Source organism: Electrona antarctica (genome assembly GCF_951216825.1).
Source record: "Electrona antarctica genome assembly, chromosome: 3".
Lineage (NCBI taxonomy): Eukaryota > Metazoa > Chordata > Actinopteri > Myctophiformes > Myctophidae > Electrona > Electrona antarctica.
In genome coordinates, this window is record NC_136808.1 from 1,918,547 (window position 1) to 1,943,263 (window position 24,717).

Here is a 24,717-nt window from a genome sequence, read left to right on the forward strand (position 1 = left end):
TTTTCAGGAAACATTTTTCAAAAGAATTTCTGAAATTTGCATTATTAACCCATTTTGACCTGAGATCAGATTCTAAAAAATGTCTTCTACATCCTGACAGTTTTCTGAAAAAGCTATGTTTCTGTGTCATGTCGTTCATCGATTTTTCAAAAAATAGCAGACCTACAAGCTGGTGGCGCGCTATGAGCTTGTATATCTGCTATTTTTCAATAGCTAAAGCATAACATAATGCTAACACTAAAAGGGGTTCCCGCCAGAAATCTTAACAATTACATGAATAAAAAATAAATAAAAACATTTCCAAATTGTGATCTACAGTACAGGCTCACAATGCGTCGTTGTGAGTGACCGAGTGGCACGCTACGACCTTGTAGGTCTGACATCAGACCTTGTAGGTCTGATATTTATAACATAATGCTTAGTTAAAACACCAAAAGGGGTTCCCGTTCAGAATGGGTTAAAGATCTGTAAGCCTCGAACAAAGCCAACTCGGATCGTGACAAATCATGACAACAAACACAGTTTTTTGGGGCCGAACAAATAATAAGAAAAAATTAAAAAAAAGGGTAGGGTACACTAACCCTTTCTCTCTCACCAGACTCACCAGCATGTGGATGTGATGCATCAGGTCCAGGAACAGCATAGCCAGCTCCATGATGAAGTCAGTGTAGTAGACGTACGTTCCTTTGCCCTCCCAAGTCCCCGGGTGGTGCAGGTCCCACAGGTGGATGGCATAACTGGAGGCAAAGAGCAAACAGTCATGTATGTGACACAAATAATAATAATAATAAAATAGCAGGGATCCACCGGGAGTTCAGTGCCCGGTGTGGAGTCCGTCTGATACACCGACACCGTTGTCCAGAACCAGCACTATTAGCCTCTGCCCGGGCTCTGGACCGGATCACCCCTATATATGGGTCAGTGACGTGACACCCCTAAAAATGTGTTTTTTAAAAACCTTTAAATAACAGGAATAAAAATGATTTACTTTTGTTCTACTCACTCTCATCTTTATGGAAACATATTTAGTTTTTAGATATTTTATTGGAATCAGAATTTATTCAGCATTTTGTTGTACTTGTGCCTAAAATCATCATATGGTGTGACATGACAATAATTGTTTATAAAATGAAAATGGAGTACACCTTTCTTAAGTTACTCACTTTATCAAAGTCCTTTATCATAACTAACCTGTAATCCACTATAGTTTTGTGAAAATGTATTAAATCTGTATATTATTTTCGTAATCAACACTCAATGTGAGGCCCATGTTGTCGGTCTTTCAACATATTTTGTATTTATTGTGACAAAACTTTCTCTAAAATTACACAAATATTTGTGACTCTTCCTGATACTATTTGCTATGTAATCCATGAACATTAATGGTTTCATCATTAATAAAGGTATGATTTTTTCACTATTTGGAACGTCACACCAAATGATTTAGTGTCACACCGTATGATCATATCTTAATTTTTCAAAGCAAACTGTGTTTTAACCTACCTATTAGTGAGTACTGAACTGTACAGATTGATTAAACAATTACTCAGGAAAAACAGCAACAGGAAAATTTCTTTAACATTGAATAACATGCAATGACTGAATAAAACAAAATTAAACACATTTTATTGTGGATAGTTGCAGATTTTAGGTGAAGCTGTTTAAAACAAATGTTTAAATGGACAAAAGAAACATGGGTCTTTGTTATTTATTGTTATATCTGTAGGAAAATACAGTTTGCATCATATGGTGTGACAAAAAAGTCATATGGCGTGACAGGCAGACAGTCACACCATTATGATATAGTGTCACACCATATTATGTTTTCTGCACTTAACATAACCTTGAGGCTACTAGCTACACATTAGCATGCTAACAACATGCTAGCTATAACAAAGCAACATAGATTTACATGTAATTATGAGCAAAAAATCTAATAACTTTAGCTTTTTTAATGAAAAAGGTGTCACACCCACAGACACTCGGATGAGTCGCATTGGTCAGCGTTCCAACAAGATCGTATTTCATGGAAATGTTAAAATGATAATTCACCACAGACACCTGTCATGCTATTGTAATGCAAGTGCTGAGCAGCCTTACTGAAGAAGGACCTCTCTATCCCAATGGGTGTCCAAACAATTGCCTGTTGAAATTTCCCAAAATGGTGTCACACAATATGATTTTGGTTTGGGGGACAAAATCTTTTTGATCAGAAATGACAGAAAACATTATGCTTGGACTTTGAAAAGATTAGGCTCACAAATAGACATCTATATTATATTTATGGAATTTTTAAAAGAATTTTAGCATTTTTCCCCCTTAGTTTTATTCAAGTTCCTACTTTGAGAAACAGGGCCAGGACAGTCGCACCATATGAGTTTTGCTATGTTTGGTTGAAAATTCTGAAGAAATGAGGAATGAAATGTTTTAATCTTGAGTATGTTCACATGAAGCATAATGTCCTGCACAATATTCAGAAGGTTTTTCACAAATATATTTTTTATTTATACGCGTTTGACACTGAGGACAGCAAAGGACAGCATGTCACGTCACCCACCCATATGCATATATGGAGCTGGCCTGTTCTGACATCACAACACTCCATATTTGGGCATGCCTGACACAGAACTCCATATATAGGAATAAAGGGACACAGAGAGATAGATACAGAAATCTCCATATATGGCCATAAAAGGGACACAGACAGATGGGTGGAACGGGTACTCTGACAACGGGTACAACGGGTATTGCATAGCCGGGTGGGGCATGGATCTCCCAACTTCCACCCTCGGTGCTCTACAGCCGGGCACCGAGTCTTATCAAACATCAAAGGGCTCAATGAATTTATATCATTGATACATTTGGAGAGGTTGCGTTGCAACGGCCAGGATAGTCTAGCAACATTTGAAAATATATATGGGGCCCTATTACAACTCACTCTACTGTGTAACCGCTGGCCTGTTTGCCCTGCTGCTGTGCTCTCTTGTTGATTATCCCATTCTGACCTGAGATCAGATTCTAAAAATGTCTTCTACATCCTGACAGTTTTCTGAAAAAGCTATGTTTCTATGTCAGTCGTTCTTCGATTTTTCAAAAATAGCAGACCTACAAGCTCGTAGCGCGCCACTCGGTGGCGCGCTATGAGCTTGTAGATCTGCTATTTTTCAATAGCTAAAGCATAACATAATGCTAACACGAAATGGGGTTCCCGCCCAAAATGGGTTATGTTCTGTATATGCCCTGCTGCTGTACTCTTGTTGATGTCTCAAGATTGTTGTGTTCATAGCCCTATGCTATATCTCATCACGATAGGTTCGCCACTCGTTTTATACATTGTCTAGTCTGGTGTATGTGTCAGTGTTATGTATGTCTTGTTTGTCATGTCTATAAAAACACCTAATAAAAACTAATATAATAAATAAAAAAACATCAAAGGGCAGGCAGAGAGAGACGGCATCCATGTGGCTTTGGCTAAAGAGAAATGAGACTGGCAGAGGAGAGGCAGGGCCGAGCTAAATGGTGAAGACTTGAGAAGTAACAAGAATTTAAACTTTTTGAGGGGCGCTAGTCCCTCCTATATACAGCTTTTGTCCCCACATATCTCAATATTTGCCATTTGCAATTGTAAGGAGAAATTAGGTCAAATGTCCGCCAAATATGACGAAAAAGTTGTGGCAACACAAACATTAAATGCCATCGACAATGAAGGGAAAATGTACGTCATATGCAGACGAGCAAATCGGCTAACCAATCACATGAATTCAGTTGTTCATGAGATGATGTATAATGAGAAGAGCGCTGCTCACTTCAAACGGGTGTGATTTCATTTATATTTTCTACATCACAAATAAATGGCAGACGTTTCGGCTATCCACCTTTCTTCAGTGTGAGGAGTTGGAGTGTGTCAAGTTCTTTTCAAGGAGATGTAATAAACAATGTGCAGGTGTACAGTGTACACCATCACAGCTGATCACTTCACCATCACGCCTGGAGGATGATTGCGGATAGGGTGTGTTATTAACTATGTTATTAACCCATTTTGGTGTTAGCATTATGTTATGCTTTAGCTATTGAAAAATATTTTCTATATTTTCTAATATTTTTTGAAAAATCGTGAAAATGTGCCTGAAATCTTTGAATATGTTCTTTCAGAGCGAGTTTTTAACTAAAATCTTTGCTACTGAGAGGGTCCCTGGAACAACACATTTTCAGATGGGGGTCGGCGGCCAATGTCATATATATTTGGGGTTCCTTGACATGAATATGTTTGAGAACAACTGACATAGAAACTTGGATGTTTAATAAAACGGTCAGGATTTAGAAGACTTTTTTTTTTTAAATTTCGACGTAAGGCCTAAATGGCTAAAACTGTCAGACCCGAGCAGCCCAGGGACCAGGTCCAACACTGAGGTGTAAGTGGGTCTTGTGGGGCTAGTTGACGAAACAGTGAACTGGGATGTCCACTTGAAAAACCCTATTATGACATATAATGGTCCGAAACATACAGCTCTGCCCTCTGTTGACCGTACAGCGGCCCGAAGGGAGCGATTTCTATAACAACGACATAAGATGCAGGTAAGTAACTCTTGCGAAATGTGGTGGCCGCGATATACCCTTATTGTGTAAAGCCATTAATCTATGATTAACCCATTCTGGGCGGGAACCCCTTTTGGTGTTTTAAGCGTTACGTTATACTTTAGCTATTGAAAAATAGCAGATCTACAAGCTCGTAGCGCGCCACCGAGTGGCGCGCTACGAGCTTGTAGGTCTGCTATTTTTGAAAAGTAGTGAAAATTGTGGTGCAAATCTTTGAATATATATTCTTTCAGAGCGAACGTTTTTAACTCAAATCTTTGCTTCTGGGGGTGGGTCCCTGGAACAACATATTTTCAGATGGGGGTCGGTGGCCAATTACATATACTTTATGGGGTCCTTGACATGAAATATTGAGAACCACTGATATAGAAACATGAGATGTTTCAGAAAAAAAAGACGTGTTAAAAAATACATTTTTTAAATTTCGACGTCAGGCCTAAATTGGTTAAGGTTTTAGATCAAACTAGAAAAAGTGCCCTTCTGGGCACAGGTCTCCACCAGGAGGCTAGGACTGTGTGAGATGTTTGGCAAAATGTTTAGTAGTAATATAAACATGTTTGCCTTGTATGGCAATTGGATGATTTGAGGCATTTTGTTCCAATCAACCTGTTTTGCAAAAATCAACCTGTTGGTGGCGCTATAACAGGCCAATGTGAAAAGGGTGGGATATATTCCTCAGCCTAGTAAGAAAATGTGTGAAAGATTTCACGTAAATTGCATGCTGTGTTCATGATTTGAGGCTTTTGTTCAAAACGGGGCAATCTTGCAAACTGTGAAAGGCAATTATAGCCAATTAGGGTGGAATATGAAATATCGGACAGATCCGACTTGAGCACATGACCATAGAGATACTGTGTAACGATTTGTGAGATTTTTGGACAGAATCTGGAGGAGTAATATCCAAAAATGTGTTTTACAAAAGTCGGCCTCCTGGTGGCGCTATAAAAGGCAGATGCGGAAAATGCAGGTCAAAGGTTTGTCCTTGGCCTCTAGGGAGTGTGCATGCAACGTTTCACGCAGATCGGTGCAGTTGTAGGTAACAAATGTGAAAAGCTGCCTCATGGTGGCGCTATAACAGGCCGTTCTGGAAAATGCGGGGCAGAGGTTCATCGTTGGCATCTAGGGAGTGTGTGTGCAAAGTTTGGCATCGACCGTGTTAACGGTGCCGGAGATTAGCTGGTAACGGACGGACGGAAGGACACACGGACACACGGACACACAGACGGAGTGCAAAACATACTCTCTCACCATGCCTTCGGCCTGGTGGAGACAATGAATGAATGAATCTAGTCAGTGTAAAATAAATAGTCAGTGGCAGTGAGAGGGCTTTTCCTTTGCACAAAGCACTCAATCGATTGCTGTTATATGGACCAGGGCAATGAGTTTCTACCCACCATGCTCTGCTATGCCAAAATGCTTATGGCTATCCTCACTAGACTGCGGTTTACCCGCATTTGGTTCAGCTTAAAGTCATTCATGAGTGCTTTTCTTCAATACGGCTTTAGCTGCTAGGCTAATCCTGTTCACCTCTCTCTCCCTCCCTCTCTCTCTCTCTCTCTCTCTCTCTCTCTCTCGCACAAATATTTGTGTGCATTTCAAAAATGCTGCTCCTGGAAACAGAGTGGAGGGGGAAAAAAACTAATGACAGTGCTAATGTTAGTTATCACTGTCCCTGGACCATTCTAAATTTACAAAGGCTATGTCATCAGTGCTGCTGCAGTACCCTCTGTGTGTGTGTGTGTGTGTGTGTGTGTGTGTGTGTGTGTGTCTTTACAGCGCTTACCGCATAATGACATGGCCAGTGCGTACAGTCACCAGCAGACACTGGAGAAGGAAAAGCATACATTCAGTAACAAGCAGGTCAATATGTCAATATATTGTGTAATGATTTCAAATTTCAGCATTTTGTTGTCTCCCTGCTCATAATACAGAAGATATTAAGACAAATGACACTGTTAGAAAGTCATGATCTTATTTTCCAAAGTATTTCAGTATTAATAATTGGCGCCTAATGCTTGGCCACTTAAGACCAGGACCCGAGTAACACATTTGGTTTCACATGTACTTGCATAGCCTGAGGTCCACCTATGCTTTCTATGGCATAGGCAGCTCCCGGCAGGATCCGCCGGGAGAATCTAGACGCAGCTGCGCTACATGAGACAAATTAATTGGAGCGACAGAGAGAGAGAGAGGAGTGTGTGTGTGTGTACGTGTGTGCGTCAATTTAACAAAGGCGCAGACGATCAGAAATCAGCGAGTGATCAATGTTTGCGCAACTCTATGCCGAATTGAAGTGGACTCGGTCCCATTTTGGGCGGGAACCCCTTTTGGTGTTAGCATTATGTTATACTTTAGCTATTGAAAAATAGCAGATCTACAAGCTCGTAGCGCGCCACCGAGTGGCGCGCTACGAGCTTGTAGGTCTGCTATTTTTGAAAAGTCGTGAAAAAGGGGCCGCAAATCTTTGAATATATATTTCAGATCGAACATTTTTAACTAAAATATTGGCTTCTGGGGGGTCCTGGAACTACATATTTTGAGATGGGGGGTCCGTGGCCCAATAGAGATAATTCTGGTAGGTCCTTGACATGAAAAAGGTTGAGCACCATTGACATGGAAACATGTTTTTTTCAGAAAAATGTTAGGATTTAGAAGCCTTTTTTTTTTTAAATCGACCTCAGTCCAAAATGGGTTAAAGTCAGAGCATGCCGACGGCGCCTCACCTCTGCTGCCATGAAGGACAGGGTGTGCATGCCGTGGGCGGCCCCCAGCAGCCCACACACCACCGCCAGGCCACAGCAACCCAGCAGCAGCGACACCAGCAGGGACAGCACGCGCACATGGCTGATCAAGGGGGTGGTGGGGGAGAACGACAGCTGTACCAGGGATGGGAAAAACAAAACAGATAAAAACAGGTAAAAGGTCAATTTCAGGTGAAACTCAGGAGTTCTAGCGGGGATATTTACTAGGGCTGTGAATCTTTGAGTGTCCCACGATTCGATTTGATTTCCGATTCTTGGGGTCACGATTTGATTGAAAATCGTTTTTTTTTCTCCGATTCAACTCGATTCTCAATCCAAAAACGTTTCAAAATGACTACAGTAACTTGAAAATGACTGAAGACATGATGTTTACTGTGATTAGGGTAAGCTTACATTTCATATCACAGACACCATGTAGTGAAAACTGGAGGTTATGCAATAACCATGGTTATATAAAGGATATGAGTGAATCAATTCACTATGGGTTATGTCCATTCTTGGACGTAAGACAGAAGAAATCTATACACTCACGTTCTAATGATATTAGAACGGGCTTTTACGTCATGACGCAGCGCAAGTCCCTCCCCCGAGGGCATAAATACCTGTGCTGTCGTCTAGGCGTCATTCGGTAATTCTTTCTCCTTCTGCCGTTAACAAGCTAGAAGGGTATTTTGGTGAATTGATTCACTCATATCCTTTATATAACCATGGTTATTGCATAACCTCCAGTTATATTAAAGTCTACTCGTGAATCAATTCACTATGGGAGACCTAATAAACTCCCTTCAAATCACTGAAGAACGCACCCGTCCTCACGTGCCCCTCCAAGCTGTGACGTCACAGGCGTGACGGGCACAACCCTTACGAGACATCAATTTTGAGGTCAAAAGGTCACCGACCTAGTGACTTAAGAGGCGGGACCAAAAAGACCTCCGGTCAAAATGGTCCCTGTTCCTATATAAGGAGCTGATGAACCATGTCACCTTATGTGCCCCGAGGCCTAGCCACTAACAGTCCCTATCGTCCTGTGAGTGTCGGCCTAAGTCCCATCCTAGCCACCAATATACGTACGGCCTTCCCGGTATATAGAGTTAGGTTGACTGTTTATACATTCATGCATCCAAAATGCACATATCTATATGTCCACATATACTATATGCTCACCACCTTTATTCATACATAAACATCCTTAAGGGGCATACCTCAGCGGGAGGCAACCTGCAGAACCGCATGTGCCACAGTTGGTTCAGTAACGTCCAGGTTATAGAACCTGGCAAAGGTCGACGGCGAGGACCAACTCGCTGCCGTGCAGACATCCTGTATCGAGATACCCGTGTAGAGCGCCCAGGATGCCGAGATACCTCTAGTGGAGTGTGCCCTCAACCCCACTGGAGGCACCACCCCAGCCGTGGAATAGGCCAACTGTATGGCCTCCACAATCCATTGGGACAACCGCACCTTGGTGACCGGTTTTCCCTTTGCGCTAGCGCCCCAGGCCACAAACAGCTGGTTGCCCTTCCTGAAGAGAGCCACCCTGTCCATGTACACACGCAGGGCTCGTACCGGGCATAGACAATGCAACCTCCTGTCCTCCTCCATCCTAAATGGGGGCGGATGGAATGACCGCAGGTCCACTGGAACACTGGCCAGGTTGGAATTCTTGGGTATGAAGGCCGGGTTTGGTTTCACCGTGACCCGCATTCTATCCTCACTAAAGACAGTGCAATCAGGACTTACTGAGAGCGCCTGTAGATCGCTAACTCTTTTAGCCGTAGTGAGAGCTAATAGGAGGACGGTTTTTAATGTTAAGAATTTCCATTCTACTGATTCCAGTGGCTCAAATGGTGCCTTTGTCAGGGCGTCCAGTACTAAAGACAGGTCCCAGGGAGGAACCAGGGACCGAGTAACTGGGCGGGCCTTCCGAACCCCCCTCATGTACTGTCGTATGAGTGGGTGTTCACTCAGAGCCTTATCCCCCATGCCAATATGACACGCTGATATAGCTGCCAGATTGACCTTGATAGATGATTGTGACTTCCCGTCATCCAGCAGGCCCTGCAGGAACGTCAGAACCGTTCTCACTGAGGCCTGGAATGGTAATTCCTGGCCCGGCCTATCCGCACACCATCGCTCAAAAACTTTCCATGCAACGTCGTACTGCCTCCTAGTGGACTGAGCCCTAGCCCCCTGAATAGTGGCTATCACGTTCGGGGGTAAGCCCTCAGCACTCAAATTGATCCTTTGACGGGCCAGGCCCATAGATCCAGGGTCTGAGGGCAAGGGTGGAAAATCTCGTAACCTGCTTGCGTGAGCAGGTCCTTCCGCAACGGGAGCTGCCACGCCTGGTCGTACAGGAGGGAGGCTATCTCTGACCTCCATGACCCCCAGGCCGGAGCTATGAGGACCACCTCTAGGCCTTGAGTCCTCACTCTGTCCAAGGTGGGTCGTATTAATGACAGCGGAGGGAAGGCATAAAGCAGACCCCGTGGCCATTCGTGAGCCAGAGCATCCAGTCCCAGTGACGAGCTCCCCTTGATGGAGAAGAACAGGTGGCACTTCGTGTTCTCCTCTGATGCAAACAGGTCCACTTTGGCCATGCCAAACCTGTCCCATAACTGCGTGGCCACCTCTGGGTGGAGAGACCAATCCGCATAGCGGAGCTGGCCCCTGGATAGCAGGTCTGCTCCTGCATTCAGGAGCCCCGGGACGTGACAGGCTCTGATCGAAAGGAGGTGCATGTCGCACCACGTGAACAGCCCTGTGGGCTAGTAGATGTAGAGTCCTGGACTTGAGTCCGCCCTGTTTGTTGATGTAACACATCGTAGTGGTGTTGTTCGTCCTCACTAGGACGTGGCGGCCACAAATAAACGGTTCGAACTGGTGTAGCGCTAAAAATACTGCCATCAGTTCTAGATAGTTGATGTGGGCGTGCCTCAGAGCATCGCCCCACACCCCCCTGGTCGCCATGCCGTCGAGAGTGGCCCCCCACCCCGACATACTGGCATCCGTGGTAACCACCTTCCTGGAGGTGACAATCCCCATAGGGACGCCCTCCGTAAGTGTGGCTCTGTTTTCTCACCATTTGAGTGCCTGCACACACCCCACCGTCACTCTGACTTTCTGATGTCGGCGGCTGGTAGGAATACGTAGAGACCGCATCCATTCTTGAAACGGTCTCATATGTAGCCTGCCTAGACGTACCAGCGAAATGGCAGACGCCATGAGCCCTGCCATTCGTAGACACACACTGAACGGCACCTTGTGCCCCATTTTGAAAAGTGTCACACATTTGAGAAACGATTCTGCTCTCTCCTGGCTCAGTCTGGCCGAGAACGAGAGGGAGTTCAACGTTATGCCTATGTAGTCTATCGACTGGGTAGGCGTCATCGTGCTCTTTGCATGATTTATAGTAAAACCCAGGGCGTTTAACTGATCCACTACAAGTTTTGTGTGAAACTGCGCCTCTGCTGGCGAGCTCGCGCACAGCAGGAGATCGTCTATGTAGGACATAATGCGGGTCCCTTGGTGACACAAGGGAGCCAGCGCCGCCTGAGTGCATTTCACGAATACCCTGGGGGATAATGACATCCCGAAGGGGAGAACCATATATTCGTATATCTTCCCTTCGAATCCAAAGCGCAGGAATTTCCTGTGCGGTGGATAGATCGGGACATGGAAATAGGCGTCTTTGAGATCGATACTGGTGTACCAGTCGCCCTGGCGCAGAGAACGCAGTAGAGTCATTGCTGTCAGCATTTTGAATTTGAAAATTCTTGAGGTATTTGTTGAGAGCCCTCAGATCTAGGATCGGTCGTAGCCTCCCCCCCTTCTTTTTGACCAGAAAATAGCGGCTGTAGAAACCGTTGTTTTGTTGGTCTAAAGGCACCTCTCTGACAGCTCTCTTGGCTAGTAATTCGAGGATTTCTGCCCGAAGTACTTCCGCTGCCTGCCCCCCCACTTGAGAGAGAATTATCTTCCCGAACGTGGGTGGTGGCCGTGCAAATTGTAGTTTGTACCCCGTCTTTACCGTGCGTAAAACCCATGGGGACGCGCCACATAGCTTCCACTGTTGAAAGCACCGTGCCAGAGGATTCTCTAGCATGGGCTTCATTACTAGTGGAGCGATAGCACCTAGTGGCCTGGGGACGTAACGGTCGCGGTGCTCCTGTGTTAGGAGCTCCCCCCCGCCTAATCGAGCCGGCGGGGAGGAATTGCGACCGTGAGGAGCCCAGCCTGTGGCGAGCTTTTTCTTCGCCACAGGGCTGAAGTACTGTCCCACTGCTGTCGAGAGGCCTAGCGGCTCTTTCTGCGGTGGGCTCATAATGCCCATACGGGTTCGATGTTGTCTTTTTATTGTGTTCTGTTTTTTTTAAAGTATGAGGGATTGATGTGATCAAGCGCTTTATTAGACAAATATTTGCATTTGTAAAAAACATTTTGCGTGCGGTAATGGCTTTCTTTATTACAGCAGCATTTAACACAGTAGCATGTAGCACAACAACATTTGGAGGAATGTTCAATGTCACTTTCCCGCTCTCTGCGGGGTGCACGAATCTCTTCCTCTTCGCCACTGGTTCCGACGTGGGGCCCGTGGCCTCTACGGTCGGAACCGGGCTCGAACCCTTGGGCACGGGATAAGTCCACTCAGGCTATCTAGCGCCCGCGTCCCCGTCAGCGGAAAGCGCCTCTTCCACGAGGAGCCCTCTGGGGGACGTATTCCCGTGGCTGGCTGCGAGCGCGGCCAGCTGCCGCTCTGTCGACAGGCTGAGCCCGAGCCTGTCCTCTCTCTGCACGGGGCCTATACGGCATCCTGCCTCTGTCAGTCGGTGGGCGGGCGTGGCCCACCGTCGGTGGACGGTACGACGGAGCAGCCTGCCTGGCTGGCTCCTGTAGTTGCCGCAGTCCCTCGGCATTCCTCCTGCTATTCTCGCCAGCGGTGATGAGCTCCGCCAGTGCCCCTTGAAACAGGTCTGTTGGCGCGGCGACTCCCTCCGCAGCGACACGCCGATCTAGCAGGGTGACGCGGAGCGTTCCGGTCACCGGGTAAATGTCCGCCCACCTGAAGCGTTCTTGCATAAAGCACAGCGTCATGGCTCGACCCAGGGACCCCGTGGCTGACCTAGTCAGGAGTTTTGCCTCGTCATTCAGGCGCCTCACCTCCGCCAGCTGTGCTGCCGTGGGGGCATCTCCTGCCATCTCCAGTAATACGGTGAGGGAGCCCTGCAGGAGGGCCTCGGCATTCAGAGCCCTAGCTACGGCTACGAGATGTCCGTAGATGCGCCTGAGTGAGGCCGAGGCAGCCTTGTCCTTCTGGTCTGGGAAGGTGGGGGCTTTTCCAATAGGCCCATACTGGGTTTATCAGGTACCCCGCCAGCAGGCGATCAATATCGGGGAAGCCCGCTAGCCCCGCAGCCTCAGGTGTCTCGGTCTCTACCGGGAAAACGCTTCTGTCGCGGGGGGGGGGGGGTCGGCGGCATTTGGACGGTCCCACGTCAAAGTGAGGAATTCTTTGACGCCCTCCGCCAAAGGCAGGAGGTGTCTGTCCGGCAGTCTGGCAGCGGCCGGAGCGACGCCTTGCCACCGCAGGGTTTGTGCCGGGTTAGCCGGTGCTGGTCGTGGCCACTCTCGTCCGCACCTGAGCGCCGCCATCACGTAAATAGCTAGCAGCTCCGTTTCGTCTCGGGGAAGCAGAGCGGGCGGAGCGCCGGCAACGGGGGGTACTCCGACGGGCGCTATCGCTGGCGGAGCACCAGCGACCGCCATTGGAGCCGCCTGAGCGAGTGGGAGTCCTTGTGCGATCTCCATTAGCACAGCCACGGCTTCATCGTCCAGATGGGGGGCTTCTGGAGCCTGCTCCTCCTCTCTGTAATGCTGGTCGTTGAGGCCAAAATCGAAGAGATCCTCTTCCTCCTCGTAATCTGAATCTCTCACTCCTCCGTCCTCGTAGCGAGGTTGCTGGGTGTAGGGGGGTTCTCCCTCCTCATCCATCAGCCCTCCCCAGGCACGCTCCTCCGTGGCGGAGGGGGCTGGAGGCCAGGGCAGTTCCTCCAGCGCCGCCGCCGGTCCCGAGAAGGTGACTGCTGGCACCGAGGAGGCAGCCGTCGCGCTCGCCGAGGCCCCCCGGCTTGGGGCCTGGTTAGCACGAGGCCTAGCACCCAGGCGTGCATAAACGTCCCGGCTGTCCGAAGCATTCGGGCGGACGGCGTCTTCATCCACCATGTGGCTCGGCCATTCCTGTTGTGGCGGGAGACCTTCGCTAGGTTCGCGCACCTCGGATTCTTCCTCCTCATCTTCGTCACCTTCGTCGAAAGGTTCGTTGACTGGGGAAAGGAAGAATTTACGAGCCCGCCTCTGGCGTCTGAACAGCATGAACCGTTGTATGGCGGCACACTTCAGGCACTGGTTTGGCGCGGTCAGGGCCTCTTCGGCGTGCTTTAACCCCAGGCAGTAAACGCATGTGAGATGCGGGTCCATCCCCGACATTTTATTGCCACAGTCCGCCACGCGGCAGTACTTTTGCGGCAGGGAAACGGCTCCACTCCGGTCTCGACGGGCCATCGCCTTGGACCTCGCCGTCTTCCCTTCCATTCTCTACTTGCGGAACTCTTAGTTCACAGCAAGGTGTTTTTCTGTGGGCCTCTGACACCTCGACAGAGGAGCTAACCGTTAGCTTGTTACGAACACGCTAGCGTTTAGCTATCAGGTAAGCTGCTCTTAGCTCCGCCACCTGTATCTTTAGAGCTGAGTTGTTCTTTCAGTCCGGAGCGTCTGAGGCCAACACGGTAACAAAACAGCAAAGGTTTCTTTTTCTTTTGTGAGTGTAGCTTTGCACTTACTAAAGATTCCAATTTCCACCTCGTGGTACCGAGCAACTGTGTCACTCGTCCTGATGAGATATGTAAAGAAAGTTGGCTTCAGTAGCAGTGGTTTAGCTTGTTTTGTCTTACGCAGAAGAAGAAACGAATGACGCCTAGACGACAGCGCAGGTATTTATGCCCTCGGGGGAGGGACTTGCGCTGCGTCATGACGTAAAAGCCCGTTCTAATATCATTAGAACGTGAGTGTATAGATTTCTTCTGTCTTACGTCCAAGAATGGACATAACCCATAGTGAATTGATTCACGAGTAGACTTTAATATAACTCCTGTAACTGTAACCAGAAAAAAATAAATAAATAAAAAAACATTGGAGATTATGAATCGATTTTGAATCGTTCATAACGGAATCGCACCCCTAAAATGTACAGAGGTACGTTGCTTACATGTCAACAGTATGTTGATGGTTATTTAAAGCCACAATCCATAAGTTGTATGTCCTATACCCAAGACTCAACCCTCGACTTCCATGTGGGGAGGAGACCTTGCTCATCCAAGCCGGAATACCCGGTTTTACATCAATTAAAATGATTCCCCCTCGTCCACTGCCATGTTAACTGCAATCTTAAAACGACATTTTTCTTGCGTTTGATCAAAACCGGGATGTTAGCGGCTCATTACAAAATCGTCAACTCTCGGGCTCACGGTTACAATATTTTTTATGCCACGATTTTTGTACCCCATTTTTTCCACACAGTGTCAATTGTCTAATGGAATCCCGGGCGCTACACTCCCTCCGCCGCCAACCTGGGTCAGCAACGGACTGACCTCATGCTTCCTTCAATGCATGAGGAGTCCAAGCCACTTCTTTTCACCTGACAGGGAGAGTTTCCCCGGTTGGACGTAGCGCGTGGATTGGAAGGAACTCATTATTCCAACCAGTTCCTTTCCCCTCCATCAGGCACCCCTGCTGGCCAGGGTGAGAGAGGGTATCAGGTACGGTCAACCCCGTCCCTCGATTTTTTACCTGTCGACCGCTCGGTGACACGGTTCTTGTATTCCTTTTACTGAGAATAAGGTTAGAAATAAGTTTAGGGTTAAGCAATGTTTTACTCTGGTTAAGTTTAGGGCATAGTTTTACTGAGGTTAAGGAATTTAATTAGGTTACTTTAGGAATACCAGGCCGCGCAGTTCCGCCGGCTGTACGCCCGGGGCGAGTTGGTAAAGGGGCGACTCGTTTGGTATTCGGAGAGAGTATAGAGACCAGGATTACTGCATGTTTTTGTGAGGGTGCTACCTACCTGGGACACAGGGAGAACATGCAAGCTCTACACAGAAAAGCCCTTTTGCCAACCCCACCTAGGGTATGGGCGCTGATGAGGTGGAGGAGAGAACACCCCCCCCAGCGCCCACAACGTCCCCATCAGGAAAGGCGACAGCGCTACAAACTGCCACCGTGCACTCGAGGGCACGGTGGCACAGTTGGTTGTAACCATTATAATATTAACGCTTTGGTGACTTCCGGTTAATTTTAGGGTGAATTTTTTTGGGGTCTTCAAAATAACAGTTCCGTCTGAATCCGGTGGCAGGGAAGGGACTACAGACTACATCAATGCTAGCAGTGAATGAGTTCATATTTACACAAGCCCTTGACCAGGAACAAAATAAATAGCGGATGGATTTCATTACATCGATGACATCACTGATAACGATGAACTTTGTGTTCACCTTGTGATCGACATCACTCCAAGCTTGCGTACGTACGCTAGGAGTGGAGACACAGTTTTGTTGTTAACCCATTTTGGGCGGGAACCCCTTTTGGTGTTTTAAACATTATGTTATAATTTAGCTATTGAAAAATAGCAGATCTACAAGCTCATAGCGCGCCACTCGGTGGCGCGCTATGAGCTTGTAGATCTGCTATTTTTTTTTAAATCGTGAAAATGTGGCACACATTTGGAATATATATTCTTTCAGAGCGAACATTTGTAACTCAAATCTTTGCTTCTGGGGGGTCCCTGGAACAACATATTTTGAGATGGGGGTCTGGGGGTCCTTGACATGAAAAAGGTTGAGCACAACTGACATAGAAACATGGGTTTTTCTGAAAACTATTAGGATTTAGAAGCCTTTTTTTTTTAATCGACATCAGTCCAAAATGGGTTAAAACTGCAATTTGGCACAAATTGGCAGTATCCACAGTTTACCAAGCACATTGAACAGTACACAATGGCTATTATACAATTGAAAAGATGTACGCAACCCAATACCCAAAGTCACCAGCTACTACGTCACTGACACGCTGGGTGCCGAAGCCGAAGCAGGAGCAACACACACTGCAACAACACACTCACACGTCACAGACTTACCCTCCGCGTCGATCCACGGCTATCTCCTCATGTCGCGCCGCACGCCCACACTCAACACCACCCGCGTAAACATTGTCATTGCACTGCCACTAAAGCCGGCTCCCGTCCAGACTCACACACAATATCAATATCAATAACAAACACAAACACGCCACAAGCACCGACACCCCCGCCTAATTTGTTGCCACGTCTATGAAAACAAGCACAGAAAACATGCCATTCAACACGCTACTTACACACACTACCACTCGCTTACAATACGCGCACCTGGCAACACTACATTCCCTCTCCCATTTGCTCAAAGCCCACCACGTGACCCACACACACACATACCAAAAGTAGACGAAGAAGAACTACACACCGCACACACTGATTCTAACTTGGACAGTTAAAATAATGCACACACGACCGCGTCGACACCTGGCGTGGTACAAGCGGGACAAACCGACGCGCATATATGGATAAGAACAACAACACCAACACTACACGCACACGCGCGCGCTGCAACAACAAACAGCTACGTACAGTGTGTGTGTGTGTGTGCGTGCGTGCGTGCGCGGGGATTTTGGATCGCCACGCGATGCAGCGCAAATGGCACTACACTACACAGGGCTCGACAGTGCGACTAGGTACTCGCATTTGCGACTTAAAATATCACCGTGCGAGTTGTAACATTCACTTTGTAGCACCGGTGCGACTACAGAATCCGATCTTTAAAGCTAAAAGTTGCGCAGTTTACATCCAAAATAATGTGTCACTCTCTCGGTTCTGCACCCCTGCTGGAGAAGTATAGCACTGTCGAAGGCAGCGCAACTAATCCCCCCCCCCCCCCACACACACACACCCCAGAGAGGGAGGAGAGAGAAGAGAGCGAGAGAGAGAGAGAGCACACACGTCTTCACCCCAGCGAGGGAGGGAGACAGAGAGAAAGGGAGAGAGACAAAGACAGAGCTTTCCAGTCCTTACATTTTTCCTCAAATTGACCAGCAGAAAAGTGAGCAACCTATAATCCACATTGTTAGACACAGTAGTGTGCCCTGAAACTTTCTTGGAAATGTGCATGTTGCCTGCAGTGGCAGCCAGCTGCGATGTAAGATGAGCCTGTGCATTTCACGGTTTTCACCCTATATAACTTGAACGCATAGGCAATCAAGTCAAGACCATTAATTAATGACAGCTGTGTAGGGGTGACGATTGCGTGATGCTTCTATGTACAGGATTCTATAGGTCACCACTTTTGGTGTGACACACACACGGCTTCTGTTTACAATGCGTTGTCAACACGTGCTGAGTTGACAAAGATTGACAGATTTAGGAGAACACTGATAGTTTATCCAGTAAAAAGCAGTTTCATGTGTGCTTATTTTAATTTAATTTAATTTGCTTTGATGTGAAAATAAAATACAACAAATAATAATCATACCCATCCGTTACAAGGGCACAATACTGGGTTTAAAAACACAGCTGAAACATGAAGTGGAGTCTGTCAAATCTCGCAATTTCCTTCTTCCCATTGCGCTGCAACGGAACTAGGATGAGCCGCCCGAAGGGCGGCGAAATTCTAGTAGATATATATATATATACACTCAAAGCAGAGTTTCTCTATTCCACAACTGTGTAGATCGGTGTTCCAATGTTTTCAGGAGGATTACATACAGATGGAACTGTACTCCCCTGGCCTGGAGCAGCTCAGTGTGCATGTGTGTGTTCATTAACCACACACACCAGAAACCAGAGGAACAGGACTAGTCCACAGCATGTAATCAGCTTTTCACACAACACTACTGGAAGGGCCAGACCAGATGTCTGGGGTGATGTGTTACACATTAACTCAGTGCAGACACACCGCTAAGTGCTAACCTACATAAGAGTAATGTCTGTCTATAAGCAGTGCTGTAGATTGCAAGTCACAGATACCACACACGCGCGCGCGCACACACACACACACACACACACACACACACACACACACACACACACACACACACACACACACACACACACACACACACACACACACACACACACACACACACACACACACACACACACACACACACACACACACACACACACACACACACACACACACACACACACACACACACACACACACACACACACACACACACACACACACACACACACTTCAGAACACTCCCCAAACACTGTCACTCGCTCTGAAGTTTAACCCATTTAGGCATGACAAAAAAAAAGGCCTGGAAAAAAAAAAGTCTTCTGAAAGAATATATGTTCAAAGATTTGTGCCGCATTTTCACGATTTTTCAAAAATAGCAGACCTACAAGCTCGTAGCGCGCCACTCGGTGGCGCGCTATGAGCTTGTAGATCTGCTATTTTTCAATAGTTAAAACACCAAAACGGGTTCCCGACTTCCCGTACAGAATGGGTTAAATGTATTGCCCCAAATATGAATGATTGTATTTATTATTCATTATTATTTTTTTAATTTTACGTTAATTTCTCAGCAGAAATGTTTGTACTGCCACGACGATCAGAGTCATTTTTAAACTCTATTATCTCTAGACTCACTATACTGTATGTATTGTACCATGTACCTACTACCGCGATAAGAGTTCCAAAATGTGTAAAGGAACAATGTTGTCATTCTGAGACCTCATCTGACCTTCAGTCTCCCTTTCTCACGTCATATGCTCATGCAAATGTGCTCATAGCTATAGCAACAATTCTGACTTTCATTTTCAATACGTTGCTGGCACTGGCAGTGGCTCAACGGAGGTAAAGCAGCCACTTGGGAATTCAGGTTTTAAACATTGTTATAATTTAGCTATTGAAAAATAGCAGATCTACAAGCTCGAGCTTGTAGGTCTGCTATTTTTGAAAAATCATTAAAATGATTCAAAATCATTGAATATATATTTCAGAGCGAACATTTGTAACTCAAATCTTTGCTTCTGGGGGGGTCCCTGGAACAACATATTTTGAGATGGGGGTCCGTGGCCCAATAGAGATAATTCTGGGGGTCCTTGACATGAAAAAGGTTGAGAACCGCTGACATAGAAACATAGGTTTTTCAGATTTTTTTTAGGATTTAGAAGCCTTTTTTTTAATCGACCTCAGTCCAAAATGGATTAAGTGTTTTAAAACTGTCCTTGAGCAAGACACAGAGCCCCTCACTGCTCCAGATGAGCAAGTTGGTGTCTTTGCATGGTTTTCTCCGGTGTCAGTGAATGGGGTAAATGTAATGTACATTGTAAAGCACTTTGGATAAACGCACCATATTTACTAGTTTTATTTTATTTCATTGATAACATTTCCAATTATAATACCATGTTTTGTCTCCTTAGTTTACAACGAGGTGAGGACAGCATGACCTGCTGCTGACACATTAGTGTAACAGATAAGACGTTGATGAGACACCCGTTTCCAACATAAGGTGACTAAATTTTGTTTTGCCCAACATGCAGAACAAACGTCATAATGCCAGTGACACAACATCGGCAGCCAAAACGATTCACCAAGAATAGTATCAAGAAGACCTAAAAAAATACAGAGACAATATGATGATGTAATGAGGCACATTATGATGAAAAATGTCCCTTCATTGTCAGTGGCGTTTACAAAACAAACTAAAGGCAAACATTAAACCTGTATATAGGAGGGGCTAGCATGCACTAGGGCATTAAGCAACTAGTCGACTAGTAAATCCACTAGTCGACCTTGTTGGTACTAGTTGACTAGTTGCTTAATGCAACTATATATATATTTATATATATATATATATATATATATATTTTTTTTTTTTATATATATATATATATTTTTTTTATTATTTTTTTTCCCCCGATTTTGTAGGCCTCAAGATCAGGTAGATTATAGTTATAGTCACCAATGTACACAGTTTTTAAATGTACAAATATTTTTTTTTTTTTTTTGTTTTTACATAATAGTTAGTTAAACAACTAGTCGACTAGTAAACTAGGCAACTAGTCAATGACTAGAAGTGAATGCCCTAGCATGCACCCCTCAAAAACTAAACTAAACCAAACCAAAACTGACAAGTACTGTCTGTACTGGACTATGGTCACTCAGTGAGTGGAACGTAACAAACTGGGGTAGTGCAGCGGCAGCCGCCCTGCAAACATGATAGATAAATCTGGCCTGTGCCTATCATGTTTACTCTGTGTCCTAAAAAAAGAAACAGGCCTCATAGCGGGTCATATACAGGGAAACCTATTCAAAATAAACTCTACAATGTGTTATGTGACGTTTCAAAGATTCAGAAAGATGAGTCAGGTTTTTTGTAATGACTGTGGCATCTCTATTTTGAGTTATTATAGGCAAAGACTTTCTCGAGATTTCAAACAAGTTACCTATAAAATAGAGCACAATTGATTAACCCATTTTGACCTGAGATCAGATTCTAAAAATGTCTTCTACATCCTGACAGTTTTCTGAAAAAGCTATGTTTGCAGATCTACAAGCTCGTAGCGCGCCACCGAGTGGCGCGCTACGAGCTTGTATGTCTGCTATTTTTGAAAAGTCGTAAAAATGTGGTGCAAATCTTTCAATATATATTCTTTCAGAGCGAACGTTTTTAACTCAAATCTTTGCTTCTGGGAGTCCCTGGAACTACATATTTTCACATGGGGGAACACGGCCACATACAGATAATTCTGGGGGTCCTGGACCTTGACATGAAAAAGGTTGACCACCACTGACATAGAAACATGGCTTTTTCAGAAAACTGTCATGACATTTGTAGAATCGTCCTCAGGTCTAAATGGGTTAAAGAATGCTGACATGGTTACTGAAAAAGCCCCACTGGTGTGCTTCAGTCTCCTCATACCTTTAATGGGTTCTACAGAGCTGTTCTGCAGTGTTACAGCAGTAAATGTGTGACATCTCCAGACCAATGTCAGCTCATGAGGGGCCGGGGAGCCCTATACACCAGAAAATCATATCCACACGCTGCCTGCCAGCCCTTGTGACTTTGAATCTCACCACTGAGGACAACAGTACACACCAGGGAACGGTAGGAGGTGCATTGCAGTACAGTGCAGCACAGTGTTCACGTAAATCCGGGTCAGACGGACTACAAGGTCGGGTCAGGGAAAGGTTAAAACAAGTCCCTAGATTTTTTTAGAGAAACAGACTTTCAGCCGTGTGTGTTGTGTGTGTGTGTGTGTGTGTGTGTGTGTGTGTGGGGGGGGGGGGGGGGGGGGGGGGTAACTTAAGACAGTTTTCTGAAAAAGCTATGTTTCTATGTCAGTCGTTCTTCGATTTTTCAAAAATAGCAGACCTACAAGCTTGTAGATCTGCTATTTTTCAATAGCTAAAGCATAACATAATGCTAACACCAAAAGGGGTTCCCGCCCAAAATGGGTTAAAAATAATAATGTTAACATTACCCTAATAGATTAGTCCACACGGTCATAATAATCAGTAAATAACCAAAGTCAACTTTGCACGACTAAACGCCAAGATGTGTTTCTCACGCCTGTATAGGTTTGCATAGCTCTCATATCTGACCTAACTGCACCTTCCACTCTCAAAAGATTTAACACGAGTACTTTCAGGGGCGTCCCAAAAGGCTCACCTGCTAAGTAAGAGTGCATACCAACAGAAATAAGGTTACATTCCTTTCGTGGCTGGCCACGGTTTGAATCTGACCCCAGGCTCTTTTTTGCCTCTTCCCCCATCTCCTCCACCCTGCCTGTCTCTTTCACAATAAAGGGGGGAGGGGGGTTGGGGAGTACACACAGTACTCTTGCATGTAAATACTGTACCTAAACCGCAAAGGCTTGATTCCAGTCAGTAAAACAACACCTATACTGACTAGTAAAACCCACCATGACAGTACAAGGACGAGAGTGCCATATGAATGTATATTCAACGTTTGCGGACATCTGCAAAGGCAGATATAGTATCTTTCAGCCTTAAGTAATATCTTTGTTTTGAAAAATGTAGTGTGGTTTGTAAACCTACGTATTCAAAGCGGTCTTTGCAGAGCTGCACCATGAGGTGAAGAAACACCAGGGCAGAGAACCACAGACACCACATCACCACCTCTTCCACCGTCTGCACGTTCAGCACGCCAAAGATAAAGATGAACTTGTAGAAGATGAAGTTCCAGAACTTATCCTTCAGGTGCTGCAAGAGACAAGAGCACAAAAGGGAGTGTCAGAACAAAACTATGTTATAACTATACAAGTAAGACGCGCGAACGTGGGAAGCGAACGGAGCACGTAAATTGCAATAACAACAATTAGAATAAATTACGTAGTTTAAGGTTAAGTTTTCCTTTTTTCTTTTTTTTTTAAAGATTTTTTTTAAGTTACGTTTTTTTTGTAAGTTTTTTCTTTAGGTTTTTTCTTTTTATGTTAAGTTGTGTGTGTGTGTGTGTGTGTGTGTGTGTGTGTGTGTGTGTGTGTGTGTGTGTGTGTGTGTGTGTGTGTGTGTGATACAGCTGCGCCCTCTGGGGCGGGCGGGTGGTGTTACAGCGGGACACACACACAGACAGACATGTTCTGCTAGGTCTCATAGTTAGTGCTCACTGCGTTCGCAATAACTAATTGACAGTCTATAACGTATAGACCGTGTCAAACAACAAAGTGACGGCATTCAGACACCAAAGTATGTATGTTTAACAAAGGAGGGAGCCATGAAATAAACTGTGTCAAATAGAAAAGGCTAGGTTTTTATTATTGATGGTAGTCTGACGCCACGGTATGTGTGTTTAGTGAAGGAGGGAGCCGTCATGAAAGAGGTGTGTGTTCAAGTATAGGAACATAATGTATTTTTCCAAGAGGAGAAACCGAGGAGAGGAGAAACCTTCTGTGAGATGATGTGCTAATCTCAATGCTTCCACCAATTGTTCTGCTGCTTTCCATTTGCATCATTGTATTGATATGTTCTTGTCCATGCACCTTGTTATTACATCTTCTGCTATTTAATGCCTTTCTGATCATCATATCACACAGCAGTGCTGCTATTCTGTTGTCTTGTCAAGTACTATAATGAATTGCATTTTTATAGCGCTTTTCCAAGTGCTCAAAGCGCTTTACAATGGTTCATTCATTCATATATTGGAAGGTGAAGCAGCGAACAGTCAACGCAGCGTCCTCACTTCTCATATTCACACACCAATGGTGGCGAGCTCACACCGACCGACTCATTGGAGGCAATGTAGGGTTCAGTGTCTTGCCCAAGGACACTTCGACATGTGGACAGGAGGAGCCGGGATTCGAACCGCCGACCCAGGGGTCATTGGACGACCTTGCTCTACCTCCTGAGCCACAGCCGCCCACTATGATGCCGTAGGTTTGTTAAACCCATTTTGGTCGGGAACCCCTTTTGGTGTTTTAAGCATTATGTTATACTTTAGCTTTTGAAAAATAGCAGATCTACAAGCTCGTAGTGCGCCACTCGCTTGTAGGTCTGCTATTTTTGAAAAATCGTGAAAATATCGCAAGGGACAAATCGCAATGAATGGCATGAAGATTTGAATAAGTGGACGTGGTTGTGATTCAAGGGGACTGGGTCCAGGCAGCAAAGCCACTGACTTGGAAAAGATACAGCGCTACTGTGACTCCAAAACTCACCTGCTTCTCACTGACTCGGAGAGGTCCAAAGACCACACACTGGACCATCTTAGCAAACAACATTAGAATGCAGCAAAATGTGTTGACCAACACCTGCCAAAACACAAATTACACAATTACAGTCTGTAATGAAAAAATTGTTGCCGTTAATATGTTATGATAATTAATTCCCCCCCACACACACATTTAGAGCCTTCGTCCTGCTCCTCTCGCCCAACACTCAGCCTGTAGGAGTAAGTAGAACGGTGATCGTACAATGACCAATCCCCCCCACACAAATAATTCTAAAAAAGAAAATCTACCCCACCTGGTGTGCATACTTCGTTTAGAATAGTCATTGGTTAGACATGGGTTAAGGTTAGGTTTAGGTGTGCTGCCCCGTGGGAGGTTAGGTTTAGGGTGAGGGTTTGAGATAGGTTGTAGTTCGTTGTGAGCTTGTAGATCAGCGAAAAAACTACGTATGTTACATATTTCATGTAATGTTATACATGTTTTGGAAAATTATTTTCATTAACTAAATCAATAGCCAAAAACAATGCATATGCAAATACTTTTCCAGGACCTTTGATAAATTCCGAGGCCCTTGATTAG

At 45.6% G+C, this 24,717-nt stretch overlaps 1 protein-coding gene across 1 annotated transcript in view; it reads right to left on the reverse strand.

Moving 5' to 3' along the window:
• The window catches only part of amfra (autocrine motility factor receptor a), a 41,307-nt gene that overhangs the window by 14,115 nt on the left and 2,475 nt on the right, over positions 1 to 24,717 (reverse strand). Inside the window, exons 3-7 of the mRNA XM_079496847.1 lie at positions 24,127 to 24,219; positions 22,511 to 22,675; positions 7,320 to 7,472; positions 6,380 to 6,420; positions 605 to 737 (exon numbers count right to left, since the gene is read on the reverse strand). Coding sequence (XP_079352973.1) covers positions 605 to 737; positions 6,380 to 6,420; positions 7,320 to 7,472; positions 22,511 to 22,675; positions 24,127 to 24,219 — 585 coding nt within the window. The remainder of the gene's footprint in view (positions 1 to 604; positions 738 to 6,379; positions 6,421 to 7,319; positions 7,473 to 22,510; positions 22,676 to 24,126; positions 24,220 to 24,717) is intronic.